Source organism: Homarus americanus, unplaced genomic scaffold (genome assembly GCF_018991925.1).
Source record: "Homarus americanus isolate GMGI-L3 unplaced genomic scaffold, GMGI_Hamer_2.0 scaffold24260, whole genome shotgun sequence".
In the NCBI taxonomy this organism is placed as follows: Eukaryota; Metazoa; Arthropoda; class Malacostraca; order Decapoda; family Nephropidae; genus Homarus; species Homarus americanus.
In genome coordinates this window covers 871486-886573 of record NW_024721079.1, presented here as the reverse complement: position 1 = coordinate 886573, position 15088 = coordinate 871486, and the positions used below count along the sequence as shown (strand labels likewise).

At 42.2% G+C, this 15088-nt stretch overlaps 1 protein-coding gene across 4 annotated transcripts in view; it reads left to right on the top strand.

Annotated features, from left to right (window-relative positions):
• The window catches only part of LOC121861399 (multiple epidermal growth factor-like domains protein 6), a 107877-nt gene that overhangs the window by 49244 nt on the left and 43545 nt on the right, over positions 1-15088 (top strand). For all 4 annotated transcript variants that reach the window (XR_006088018.1, XM_042359075.1, XM_042359074.1 and 1 more), the window contains exons 3-5: positions 3090-3174; positions 3395-4052; positions 4314-4409. Coding sequence is in view for 3 of the 4 variants with exons in the window: in XM_042359075.1 (XP_042215009.1) it covers positions 3090-3174; positions 3395-4052; positions 4314-4409 (839 nt within the window). In the remaining variant the exon portion in view is untranslated. The remainder of the gene's footprint in view (positions 1-3089; positions 3175-3394; positions 4053-4313; positions 4410-15088) is intronic.

Genomic DNA, 15088 nt, shown 5'->3' with positions numbered 1-15088 from the left:
TCATGGTTTGAGAATAAATTGTCAAAGTACTCTGGCCATCACGGGACATTTTTTGTTGTGATTACGTCGTCAAACTTATATATGAAACCGTACTAAGTGATGCAAACTATTTACAACTCAACATAGCATGAATATAAATGTGAATGAATGAAAAAAAAATGTATGTGATATGCAAAAGACTTCATTACCTATGGGAGTATTTCATTTCATCTCTACCTGCGACCCTACACCTTATTGCTTACACCTTTTGGCTCATAAGTTATCATAATATGGTCGTAGTTGTCATGTGTTCCTCACTACCAGACGCTGCTTGATGGTCCGTGTGTGTGTGTGTATCATCCATCAACACATTAAGTCAGGCACGTTCCTTCTCCTTTCCTTCTCTCCTTCTCTCCTTCTTCCTCTTCCTCTCCTATCCCTCTTCCTCTTCCTCTCTCTTCCTCCAACCTGACACATTTTAATGCTCTTGTTTTGTTTTGTTTTGACCACAAGTTTAATTCCTCGCCTGACTTATTGGGTAATATTCACACACACACACACACACCACACACACACACACACACACACACACACACACACACACACACACACACACACACACACACACACACACACACACACACACACACACACATACACACACACACACACACACATACACACACATACACACACACACACACACACACACACACACACACATACACACACAGACCACACTAGGCCTAACCACTTTGTTCTTTCTGTAAGGCACCCATCACCTGTTGGGCGTGACGCACCTGCTCAGGTATCCCAGAAGCGTCGACGAAGATACAGTTCCCAAACAATTAAATACTCGACACAGTTGGCGTATTTACGACCACGTCTCACACCATCTCCCTTCGTCCACGAGCTGGCGGTGTTGCTTATCTCCTGTCTGGTATAATTCACTGAAGAACATACATGCGGTTAGGTTAGGTTGGGGTTGGGTTAGGTTAGGTTGGGGTTGGGTTAGGTTAGGTTTGGTTAGGTTGAGTTGGGTGGATGCTAAAACACGGTTCTTTTCACGTATACAACATGATGGTCAAACAGCTATACAATCACTTGAGTCAATTGGCTGAGTGTTTGATGACAATTACACGCCATGGTTAAACTAATGATTCGTTTCTCTACTTTTAATTATCCATCTTCTGGTAATTGTTTCAAATCAATTAAAAAATCGAACCTATTCTGTTCAGTTCACAGTTTAAAGAAAGTAAGATGCTGTTTTTAAGAGAACTGAAACGAACGAGAGAATCAGAGAACAAAGAGGAAATAACAGTTGAGAATGAGAGAAGAGAGAGATGTATTTTGATGAAAGAGAAGACAGGATGAGATAGAAGAGGAGGAGAGGGAGGATTATGTTGAAGAAGTATTGAATGTAACTGATGAGAGAGAGAGAGAGAGAGACGTCTCCTGTAGGTCGTGGAGGTTCTCTTCTCTGGTTCTGTACTGTAGTGATGTAGAGTGAGTTGTCGACCTTGTTTGGTGGTTATGAATGTGTGTGTGTGTGTGTTTGTGTGAGTTGTGGTTGTGTGTGTGGGACTGATGTATGTGTGTGGGACTGATGTGTGTGTGTGTGGGACTGATGTGTGTGTGGGACTAGTGTGGGGTATGTGGGCATGGAGGGAAGTAGATTTGTTGGGTGTGTGGGCGTGGTGGGTGTGTCAGAGTAATAGCCTTAGTGAATATATCAAGAGTACACATAGAGACGCCCATGCAGAGGGTCATCAAATAACCTTCACCATCCCACAACATTTACCTCTTGGTCAAGCCTTTAACCTTGGCCTGGGATAACATTGACCCTGGCAGCAGATTTTAAAACACCTTTAAATTTGGTTCTTTAAGCAGTAGTTGGACACACGGGAAAGCCATAAGTCTCCACCTACTGACAGTTTCCTCCTAGAAATTATGGCCACACTGACAGCTTTCCCAATTTATGATTTTCTGGGCTGAGACCGTAATAGTTTTTCAAGTATTTTCGCATTGCTACTTTAAGGTTTTTTTTCTATCACAAAGAGTCTAGTGTCGTTGTTGTGTCAGTTTGAGTAATATACTACAAAGGTAAATCCGAATTCTTGGTTAGATTAATATCGCTATCGAAAAAAAAATCTCTGGCCACCACACTATAGATTTAAGAGGGGCGTCTGTTTCCCTTCAGCACACACACACACACACACACACCGCGCTAACCCTGTGAAAATAATGCCGAGTCAAATATCCTTAAAAAATTAGTAGGTAGGCGCTAGCTATCCAGGTGGGCTGATGGTTACCTGGTGGTTAATGAAGGGTCTGGTCTCCCACGCACACACACGCCCCTACACTGACACACACACACACACGCTGCCTTCCCGTATATCTTAAACTTCAGATATAACCTGTAATACTTTTCTATTTATTGAAACGGGACAATATTCCTGTTAACTATCTAATTTAACAAGAGATGAGTTACAGGTGGTGGTGGTGGTGGTGGTTGGGGGTAGTACAAGGTGGGGAGTTGGTACTACTGGGGATCGAATTCTTAAAAGCTAGGGTTATTATTCTCAGCGCCACCTAAGTATGGACTGACAAGTGTGTGTGTGTGTGTGTGTGTGTGTGTGTGTGTCCTGACCCACCGTAATTACTACACGAGGAAGGAAAAAGGATAATAGGTGTTACTCTGTCCTGGTGCTATATAAGGTGTTCTCTTATGCCTGTTAACTCCTACGGCCAGAGAAAGTTATTGTCTCTAGATGTATTCTCGACATGGAACTGTTTCTCGATACTCTTTTAAAATATATATTCAATTTATTTATCTTATATTTGTTTACTTATTGTATTTTCCTCCATTACTGCCCTAGCGGAAAATCATAATATTAAAAAGTTACTTATGTTTACAAAAATGTGAGTAAGATGATTGGACTCACATAAATCATTTATTATATTAGTTTATTTTAGGATATATTATTGTTATTGCTTTGTTATTATATGATTAGAGTGTGAAACAGGTGTGTGTGTGTGTGTGTGTGTGTGTGTGTGTGTGTGTGTGTGTGTGTGTGTTGACTCTAGCCTAACACACTTTCTCTTCCCAGGACACTTTACCGCACCGTGTACCAGGACCAATCACAGACCAACACCCGCACCGTCTTGGCCTGCTGTCCCGGCTGGTCCACACAGGTAGGTTAGGTTAGGATAGGTCAGATTAAGTCATGTTAGGTTAGGTTGTTTCTCACGCCGTCAGAGGATAGCATAAGTAATGGTCTAATGGTCTAATTCACTTATAGTTTACAGATTCGGGTAAATATTCTTATCTACCATTTGTATTTTCACTTCTACATCTTTTTATTGTGATATTTCCTGTAATTTTTCAGGTGTTTAATGTAATATTCCATTCCAGAAGGAGAGGGGGAAGGATAGTGAACAAGGAAAGACGGACGATACAGACGATGGAGGATGTTCAGTGCGGACGAAAACATCAACAAACAGTACTGGACAAATAACACAAGATGGTGAGATCTATTACCTGGTCGATAACTCACAAGATAACAACGCCAACCGGTCTGATGGCGAGGGAAGCAAGAAACAACTGCTCGACGCGCCAGAAAGTGATGAGGAAGATAAAGTCTCTACAGTTCAGTCAGATCATTCACATCGGGGGAAAAATCATAACAAAGATGTCAACAGAGAAAAGGGTATATCAGAGTATACTAATGATGAACCGAGTATACGTGACGTGGCTGAAGGAGGAAAGTCTTCTCCGTCTGTCTTCCGTCGGGAGTCTGAAGTGAACACACACCAGCGTCCCTCCTCACTCACGGCCAACAGACGCCGCTGGAACGAACACCACCACACTCAATCTTCCCTCACTGACACGACAACACCAAGTACTCGTCGTGCTCATCGTCGTCGCCATAGAGGACGATCACCTTCCAGTCGAGACGAGGACGTGACCGTAGAAACGACCTACACGTCAGGCAGGAATGGATATCGTCACCGTTACAACAACAACGAGACGAAGTTTGACGCCTACAGCTACACCATCATTATGACAGATGGTAAGTGGCAGCCGGGCTAAATAAAAACTCCTCACATTGAAAACCAAAATACAAAAACAAACTACAAAAAATACATAACCACAAGAGAACAAAATCGAATGTTCTCTGATTATTCAAAAATGGCCAAATGCTCATCGAATTTCTAAACCACATTTTACTTTACTCGATTAAAAAGAGGAAATTTTCATGATAGGTTGAGGTACGCGTTCCCCCAATGACTTATTTATCTGTCATTATGTCAGTTTGGTCTTGTGTTGGCAGGGAAGAAGAACGGGAGGAGGCGTGAAGAAGAGACAAAGAAGGAACAAGTGTCACGCCGGGAGGAGAACATTGATGCCTACCTTGGCAAGTCCTATGGTAAGTACAGTACTCCTAAACATATTCTTCAACTGTAACCACTATTACTGTATTATTATTATTTGTATTATTACTATTATTATTATTATTACTATTATTATTATTACTATTATTACTATTATTATTATTATTATTATTATTATTATTATTATTATTATTATTATTATTATTATTATTATTACAGTAAATATAGGAAGTTACCGTATGGTTGGTATACTAATAATAAGAGTTACCAGGCATTAACTTATATCACTAAATCTTTAACACTATATATATATCTGGCCCTGACAATCACCCTTAGTAAGCACTCAACGTCAGCAAGAGTCGACAGTGTGTTAATCAAAGGCTATGGAGGTATATATTTCATTTATGTCTATCTCTTATTAATTATTATTTCTATCACCATAAATCAGTCAATAAAACACAAATATCTTTCAAAAAATAACATTACTATTTCAAATATCTCAGTTGAAATAATAATGTACAATAATTCATTCCAGGATTATGTACGTTACGGAGCGAACGATTTTAAACCTTGGAAATAAATTAATAATAATATATGTTTGGTTTATATTAGTTGGACGTATTTTATATTTTATTGTGGGTATTGGTGAAGAAAGGATAGAGTGTGTGTGTGTGTGTGTGTGTGTGTGATAGAATAACAAATTATGAGACGTGTCAGAATGGGTAAGACCTTCATAGTTACTCGTTCCTTCAATGCGGTTTGTTGAGTCAAGTCAATTCTAGTGTCTCTCTTTCTCTCTCTCCGTTTCTTTTTTTTTTTCTTGAATTACGTCTGTATATTTGTCTTCTTTCCTCTTCTCTCTCTGTTTATTCCTCACTTTATTTTCATTTATCTTTCTCTGTCTGTCTCTCTGTCGGTCTTTCAGTACAATAAAACGTGTCATAATTTTTTTTAAGGTTTCAATTTTATGCTGTCTTAAAACTCCACACACACACACACACACACACACACACACACACACACACACACACACAGACACACACACACACACACACACACACACACACACACACACACACACACACGTAGCATCACCACAAATCCAAATAAGCTTCATGAACGTAAACCAGCGTCAATAAAATGCATTGTGACTCTTAAGTATAGCCATCAGCGGTCGGGTAGTCTGAGGCGTGTAAAGATAGCAGACAGAGATGCCGTCAGCTAGGATAGAGACGTTCCCAAAATTGGACAGAGAAGACGGGTATCGGCTGGGATCTGTCGGGGCGTCACCCTGGGTCTCTTGTGCTTGCCTGTTCCTGTTAGTGGTCCATATACGGGCATACTATACAAACCTCCCGTCACTCTTGTTCATTACCACCGCAGCAGCTGGAGTTGATTTCCGTCACTAGTCTTGCTTGAATAGGGGTCTTGAATCCTCATATAGTGGCAGGTCTGTACAGTATATATTTTACGGTTAATATTGACGACAAACCCGCCGACCTACTAATCTTAATGCTGTTATTTTATCCACGTAATAAATAATACAAAATAGGATAAAACTTATTAATATGGATCTTATAGTCATTTATACTTGTATGTGAAGGATAAATGATTATGTTTTATTTTCTAGACATTTAAAACTTTCTACGTAATTCTGTGTTTAATAATTCCCGTAACTTTCTATACACTTGTTCCTGTGTGTATATGTTTACCTGGGATATACTGGGACAAATTTTCTTCACATCAACAAGAGAAAGAAGCTGAGAAATACCTTATAGCGTTGAGAAGTGAGACATTAACGCAGCACTGAGACACATCACGGGAGAGAAAGAAGAACAGAAACTTAATAAAGAAGAAAATAGAAATATTTCTTTCTTCTCAATAATATCTCACTTTTTTCTCCTTAATAAATAACATCATCTCAACGTCCTATTCTCAAGTATAATACACGTATGGCTCTCGTAACACACACACACACACACACACACACACCCTCCATGACCTTACAAAACATGCCAGGTCTAATCATAAACACTGACCTTATTTAACCTACACTAACATTAATTAGTTATCTCTTACCTATTAAAAATCCCTTAAACATCTTTTCGATTTGTATGGTAGGGTCAGGTGAGAGGGAACAGAGAGGGTTTGTACCAGGAAATTGTTCTCTACCATATACGGTGGATGCCAAGTAGAACTAAAATTTATGGGTATTAGTTCCTGATTGTTTTTTTTTTTTTTTAATCGGTGGTGAAGTGACGTTTTCAATTAGTTTACAATCGTAGTGTAGTTTCATGTGTGGTCGTTGTTCAGGCTGACGTTGTGTTTGTGTAAGGTGAAAGACTGTGTTTGTGTGTGTGTGTCAGTCATTTTGGTGGTGTTGACAGGACTGTGGTTAGATTTCTCTTTTTGTGAGTGTGTGTGGGAGGGGGGGGGGTCTGGTTTGATGTATAAACTGTAAAAGATTGTTGATTGGTTGATGTTTTGACGTCATCTTCCCTCTTTTTCTCCATAGCTATTAGATGTTGTCAGCTAGTAGTTCTCTCAGCTAGTAGAGTCGCCAGCTAGTCACTTAACTAAAAAAAAATCGCCAAACGATAAAAAATCCCAACTTAGGCAGATGAAGATGTTATGAACTGTAACCAAGAGTCAGGTTGAAAACTAATAGTAAACAATCAATAGGCAGATACTAACGATGATGCCAGCTAGTGATTTTGTGGCTTGGCTCGCTAGGGTGGCATACAGGTCTTGTCGGCTCAGGCTGGATAATCACTTTAGATAAACGATACATGACCATTAATTATTACAACCCTGTTTCTCTTTCCCTTCTTCCATCGCTTCGACCTCTCCCATTTTATCTTTACTGTCTGTTCCCTTACATCCGTCCATCCCTTCCACACACTCTCTCTCTCTCTCTCTCTCTCTCTCTCTCTCTCTCTCTCTCTCGGTTTAACCTAAGGACCATTTCCTATCATTATGACGGGATGTGTTCTGTGCCTTTGAGGACAGTCTGACATACAGTGTGTTACAAGACGCCTTTACAAGCAAACAGACGCAAACTAAAGCAAACAGATGTACACTAGTTTGTTTGTAGAGGAGGCTGTGGAGGGGGGGGGCTAATTATTACGTCAAACGATCAGGAATTCTGTAAACACCCAGAGAGAGTCGAGAACTGCGCAGATCTGGGTGTGGGTGGTTAGGTTAGTTTAGGTTAGGTTTTCTATGCAAGTATTCATGTATATGTATATTTAATCTCTACAATTCTACATGATCGTCTACGGCCAATCGCTAATCCACACACACACACACACACACACACACCAAAGTATGTATATTATTCACCATTCATTAACCAACTCAAAGCTATTGTATATAGTCAGTCGCAAGGTGTATAAAAGCTTGCTTAAGAGAGTAAGAGAGAATGGATTAATAAGCGCGTATAAAGTCTACGCCCTGACCTACCCTGACATGAGAACTTCACCAAAAAGAAGAAAAAAAAATCAGAAAAGAATAATATTGAAATAAATTATATAATCATTGTTACAGAACGTTTCAGTGATGAATGTTTAAGCAACTTCATTATATTCTATGTAGAAAATTCATTGTTTAAACCCTAACACCAATATTTCGATGCATAAAGACTACCACCCACTAAAAATTATGAACAATGCTTGTATTAATATATAAACGAATGACATTTTAGTAGATACATAGTGATTTAATATAAAAATTTCTTTGGTAATATAATTTTCTCAAGAGTATTTTTATTTTAGTTCCCTGCTGAGACTGACACACCCAGAGCGTAACGAATCTTGCCGATAAATGAGTTTTATTGTTGTTTTGTGAATCTCTTGTATTTTTCCGTCTGATAAGTTAATTTAGTTTTGTTTATATCTTAGCTACGTAAATATTAAACTGTTTTTCTCTCTCGTAGCGGTGACTCTTACGCCACAGTGACGTGTTAACGGGTGATGGTGGATGTGATTGACTAGATCTGGCATCATCACCACCATCATCATCATCATCATCATCATCACCACCATCATCATCATCATCATCATCATCATCATCATCATCTTTATATTTGACAATTGTTTCTTTAATCGAATCTGATGTAGTGATTTTACGTTATTATTTTTAAGATTTATATTTTGTATGTAACACACACACACACACACACACACACACACACACACACACACACACACTTAAGTTAATTGTATTGACTTAGGCCGTGAGGCTTATGGAACCCCACTTTCACTCTCAGTCACCCAATGTGTACCTGATGTATGTATGTCACCACCTCACCACCCACCACCTCACCACCCACCCTCACCACCCACCCTCACCACCCTCATCTCACCACCCTCCACCACCTCACCCTCCACCCTCACCACCCCATCACCTCACCCTCCACCCCTCACCACCCACCTCCACCACCCTCATCTCACCACCACCTCCACCTCACCACCCACCCTCACCTCCCCTCACCTCCTCCACCCTCACACCTCACCACCCCACCCACCTCACCCCTCCACCACCCACCTCCCACCTCACCCTCCCACCCACCCCACTCACCACCCTCACCCTCACCACCTTCCACCTCCCACCCTCACCACCACCTCACCACCTCACCCTCCACCCCTCCACCACCCCACCTCACCACCTCCACCCTCCCCCACCCACCCACCTCCACCACCTCACCCACCCACCCTCCCCACCACCCACCACCTCACCACCTCACCCTCCCACCCTCCCACCACCCACCTCCCCACCCTCATCTCCCCACCCTCCCCCACCTCACCACCCCTCACCACCCCCATCTCACCTCCCACCCTCACCCCTCACCACCCCTCTCACCACCCACCCTCACCACCCTCACCACCCCCCTCACCCCTTCACCCCTCACCCCACCCACCTTCACCACCCACCCTCCACCCTCACCACCCACCTTCACACCACCTCACCCTCCACCCTCACCACCCACCTTCACCCCTCACCCTCCACCCTCACCACCCACCCTCACCACCCTCATCTCACCACCTCCACCCACCTCACCCACCCTCCTCACCACCCCTCTCCACTCACCTCACCCTCCCACCCCTCACCACCACCCACCTCACCACCTCACCCCTCACCCACCTCACCACCCACCTTCACCACCCCCCACCTCCACCCTCACCCACCTTCACCACCCCACCCTCCCACCCTCACCACCTCACCCCTCCCCCCACCACCCACCTCACCCTCACCCCACCCTCTCACCACCCACCCTCACCACCCCTCCCACCACCTTCACCCTCCCTCACCTCCACCCTCCCCACCACCCTCCCACCCTCCACCACCACCTCACCACCCACCCTTCCCACCACCTCCACCCTCACCCACCCACCCACCACCCCCTCATCCACCCTCCACCACCTCACCACCCACCTCACCCACCCACCACCCTCACCCTCCTTCATCACCTCCCCCACCCTCCACCCTCCCCCACCACACCTCACCTCCACCTCACCACCCACCTCACCACACCTCACCTCCCCCTCTTTCACCCACCACCCTCACCCTCACCACCCACCTTCACCACCTCACCCCCACCCCTACACCCCTCATCTCACCACCCTCACCCACCTCCCCACCCCCTGCCCCTCACCCACCTCACCACCCACCTTCACCACCTCCACCCTCCCCTCCACCCTCACCACCCACCTTCACCACCTCACCCTCCACCCTCACCATCTCACCACCCACCCTCACCACCCTCCACCCTCACCACCCTCCCTCACCACCCACCCTCACACTGGGCGTCGTTGTCCCCCTCTGTTGAATTATGTAAACTTAGGGTCAAATCACCTTGTTATTACTTATGAATCACCGCACGCTTTTGATTTGCATTTAAAGCAGACGGAAATATGTCCACTATTTTGCTTATAATATTGTTAGTAAAGTTTCAACCTTATTATAATAGAGAAAATAGTTAAAATAAAATAGTAATGGAAATATTAAAGAAAGATGATAGGTTAGGTTAGGTTAGATTAGGTATAGGTTAGGTTAGGTTAGGTTAGGTTAGGTATAGGTTAGGTTAGGTTAGGGTAGATTAGGTATAGGTTAGGTTAGGTTCTACATTAATGATCAAACCGGTTTAAAATATCGAGTCATAATGTTTATATATGGTAAAGGGAGTGGCTAAAATATTAAACATAAATTATTATACACAAGTTGTCAGGTTACCTTCCAAGGCAGTATTATTATGCCAGGTAACAAATTAAATCAACAAAGGAAAGTGTTAAATTTGCATATGAAAAGAACTCCTTTGGTGAATAATATAGTTTACTTGGCGTTACGTTTGGTTGGGTTTGGTTAGGTTTGGTTAGGTTAGGTTAGGTTAGGTTAGGTTAGGTTAGGTTAGGTTAGGTTAGGTTAGCATTAACAAACAAAACATAACATCAACAAAGACCCACAACGGGGGTTCACAGAGAGGTTAAGTGTGTAGTGTGAGTGATCTAGACCATTAGGACCAAACGGACCCAGAGTAGAGACCATGTTTAGACCACCACCACCACAAACATCGTTAAGACATAATCATCTCATCTCCATCCCTTCATGAACCACCGGATGTATAACGTAGACACAGGTGAAGCTTGCTAATTAAACCTAGGTTAAATTATACCTATGGCGGGCATCCTATGGTAGTAAATAATTGCTTACCGACATAAAAATGCATGGTTTCCCCTCCATATGCATCCGGACACTTGCATCCCTATATATCCGGACACAAGATCAGCGGATGTTCGGTATTTTATCATAGCTGATTTTTTTTTCTTAGTGCTATAGATTCTAAATAAGGGGACGTGTGTGTTCATTATCCTCACCCTCCTCCCCCCTACTGGTGCCGTAGTTTACTCATTATATATATAACTAAGGCATCAGGTTTTAGTGGCCTTCTGCATCTTCGTAGTTTGATTGTGACTTGTGTGTCTTAAGAATCAAGATTATGTGGAAATAGTCTCAAGTGTAGTTAACAGTAGGAGTTCATAGTGGAATATATTTGCTTTTATAAACAACTATGACGTTAACTTGTGAAATATGTATATAATTTATGTTAAGGATAATTTTTTTTGGGTGTTGTTACAGTTTAGTGTTCGTTCCCCCCAAAAATGTGTGAAGTAAAGGTGATTATTCCTGGAAAAGTCATTAGCAAAACTGGTTCTTATAGTAATTATCCCACGGTGTAATGTGTGTGTGTGTGTGTGTGTGTGTGTGTGTGTGTGTGTGTGTGTGTCCTAGGTGGCTTCCGCGGTGGCTATCTCTCTATTCCTCTTACTGTCACCCGTCTACACCCACCTTCACTCTCTCACTCACTCACTCACCCTCCCACCCTCATCCACTCTCCCCACAACACCTACAGTACATCATCCTTCTGCTCGCTTATTCACTTATCCCTCCCTCAGTTCACCGCCTCGGCACAGAACACTATCAGCTGGCGTCATCGTCTGGAACCAACCTCACATCATTTCCTCCTTATGAAGCGCGCTCTTAACTACATGATAGACTAATTACAGTCGTGCGCACCTGTAATGTAATCCCAAATTAACCCCTCTAAGGTAATACCCATCGTCTGAACCCCTCATTAACGCTTAAGATTGCGTCAATTGCGTCGTAAACATCAAGGAGTGTCATAACGATGTATATTACCTGGGCCGCACCTACCTGGAATTATGGGCGTTTAGTGGGAGATAAGAACACTGTTTGGTGTGAGTTTTAGGCGGAATAATATGCATAAAAGTGGGGACTAGTTTATTATATCTTAGGTGAGGTAGAGTGGACCCAAGACTCAACCATCGTACCTGGAGAAGTAGACACCTGTACTCTCACCTGTCGAGGGAGGTAAACAGGTAAACAACATGTCCTACCCCCTCTCACCCCCTACCTTTCTCAATTCCCAACCCTTCTCACCCCCCCAACCCCTCTCACCCCCTACCCCTCTCACACCCTCCCCTCAGGTGGACTATACACGGATTATGTATATTGAATGTATTATGCAGACAGTGTAAATAATACGAATGATGCTGATAGCGTATAGTAGCGATAATATAGTTTTTATTTGTTCTTAGTTAAAAAGTTTGTTTCATATTATGTTATAATTACCGTTAGAGTTATAAGAAAGTGTACAAGGGGAAACATACTAAATATATATAAGTTAAAAGTATTACAGGTGTATGGTATGAGTCAGGTGCACAGGCGTTTATGTTAATTAGCTACTAATTATCATTTATCACAGGTAAAAGTTAATCGTTGTTCAGCATATAACAACAGAATCACCTCAGGAATGGTTAAGTTGCTTGAGTTTTAGTACAAATTTACTCTTGAATTATACTCTGACAACTGTTATTAATGCATTGGGTATAGAGATGACACCCACGGCCATTCGTCCATACCTCGTCGACATAATTCCATCCCTTTACTTTGGCATTCGACACTGTGTGAGACTTTACTTAGTGTCTTGTCTCTTCTTTCGGTAATTTCCTGTTGACTTTGTGACTTTCCTTCTGGTTAATTAATAGTTGTTTTATTATTATTGTAATTTAATTGTTTCTCAGTGACGTCCGTTTAATCCTTGTGAGTTTTTTTTCTTTTTAAGCGACGTTCTCTTTGCCTAAATGAACTCTACTTTTATTACTGTGACTTTCCCGTATAATGCAGATATTGTCTGTGTGTCTTGTCCTCCTGGTGGTGATTCACAATACTAGTTGAAGGTGAAAAAAAAATATATACCCCTTGTCCCTACACTCGTCTTCTTAAGTCACTCCTAAAGTATTACTATACCGTTTTCTTTGGTTATTATCTCAAAATATTCCCGTTTTCTGTTACAATCTAATTTCTTGGGCGTTTCTTTTAAGTATTCTATCGTCTTCCAGGATGTTTTTACGAGGACAAGGTGTTTATTACTGTCACAGCTGATTGTAAAGTTGACATGACTACACCCACTCAGCCATCTACTACTTATTTAGCATCATATATTTACACTGGAGTCGTGAGGTGCCTCCCTTAACGTCTGCACCTGTAGCCTATATATTTGTTTACCCTATCACCACCAAGTCACTACATTACAACATTTTTACTCCCGTCTTTCCTAATTATTATCTGTCATTTATATCCCAGTCGAGGAATGTTCGTGGCAGGGGTGTGTAGGGTGAGGGGTGGAGTGTGTGAGGGGTGTGAGCTGGGTGGAAGGGTGTGTGGGTGGAAGGTGACTCGTCTCTGTATGCTCTTTCTCAACCTTCACTATATACTAATCATATTACTAACATTAGCCTAACCTAACATTAACCTAACCCTACCTAACCTAGCTTTGTATATTTGGTAGTTTCTTATCCATTTAACTGGACACTGAAATACAATGTTCTCCTAAGACTTCAGTTACTAAGACTGTTCAGTTCATAAGACTTCTATTACTAAGACTTACTAAGACTGTTCAGTAACCCATAAGTCGTAAATAAGATCAATCATCGGAATATTTAAACATGTAAAACATTTCACATCGTTCCATTACTGTATAGATGTGACTGATACGTCTTACTCTGGTCTAGGCTTGACGTTCCGGGCGGTTGAGCTTGGCGCTGCTGCTATCACCCAACACTGTTATTGAGACTTAAATTGGTTCATAGCTGCAAGAATAATGCATGTGGTGCTGTCTTGTGTATGTATGGTAGCTGTCTTGTTTATATGGTAGCTGTCTCGTGTATGTATGGTAGCTGTCTTGTGTATGTATGGTAGCTGCCGTATATTAAAGAATGGATAAATTTTATTATTTTCTTTCCTGTGAAGGCTGCAGTCTCGTGGTGGGCTACAGTCTCTCTTTTCCACCTTATTTACCAACCCCCACACCTTGTCGACAGTACTTAAACCTTTCTTACGAGACGGTTTATATTCTACGATACCTCCTCCGCCCTCCCCCTAAAAAAAAAATATAACCATACTGTCTACAGGTCTCCACTAATAGGTATCGTAACTCAAAGACAATACTAATAGAGGCACCCAACCTCCTCCCCCTCCCCAGACTGAAGTATAAATTTGGTAGTGTGTCCTTATAAAACCTCTTCGATCATGTGTTTCTACCTCACACAATAAATGATTACGCGTCTCCCTTTCCTGGTATAATGTCTGAGTGTCTGGTTGGGTTATAAATAGTGTCCCACCCCACCCCCACCCACCCCACCCCACCCCACCCCACCCTCTAGACACCTACCATTTGTATACCCCTTCCATGCGCCACCGCTAATCGTCCCTCCCTCGAGTCTTCCAACAGTGAGATTAACGGCTAGAGTGAACCAAATGCAGGTATTATCTCCTTGTATAAAGAGAAATAGTGTGTTTGGGGTCAGATTAGGGTGTTTCTAATAGGTTTAAAGGTTATCATTGTACTGTAAAGGTTAATTCATTGTGTTGAAATGTCGAGTTATATTATTTGATGGTATTGAGTCGTAGTTCTTGAGGGTCGAGTCATTATTGATGGGTTTGAGTCGTATTCTAGAAGGTTGAGTCATTACTTGATGGGTTTGAGTCGTAGTTCTTGAAGGTCGAGTCATTATTGATGGGTTTGAGTCGTATTCTAGAAGGTTGAGTCATTACTTGAAGAGCTATAGAATGACTCGTGGTATAGTGGTAGTATAGTGAATCAAGGCTGAGTATTTGTTTTGATCTGGCAATGTTG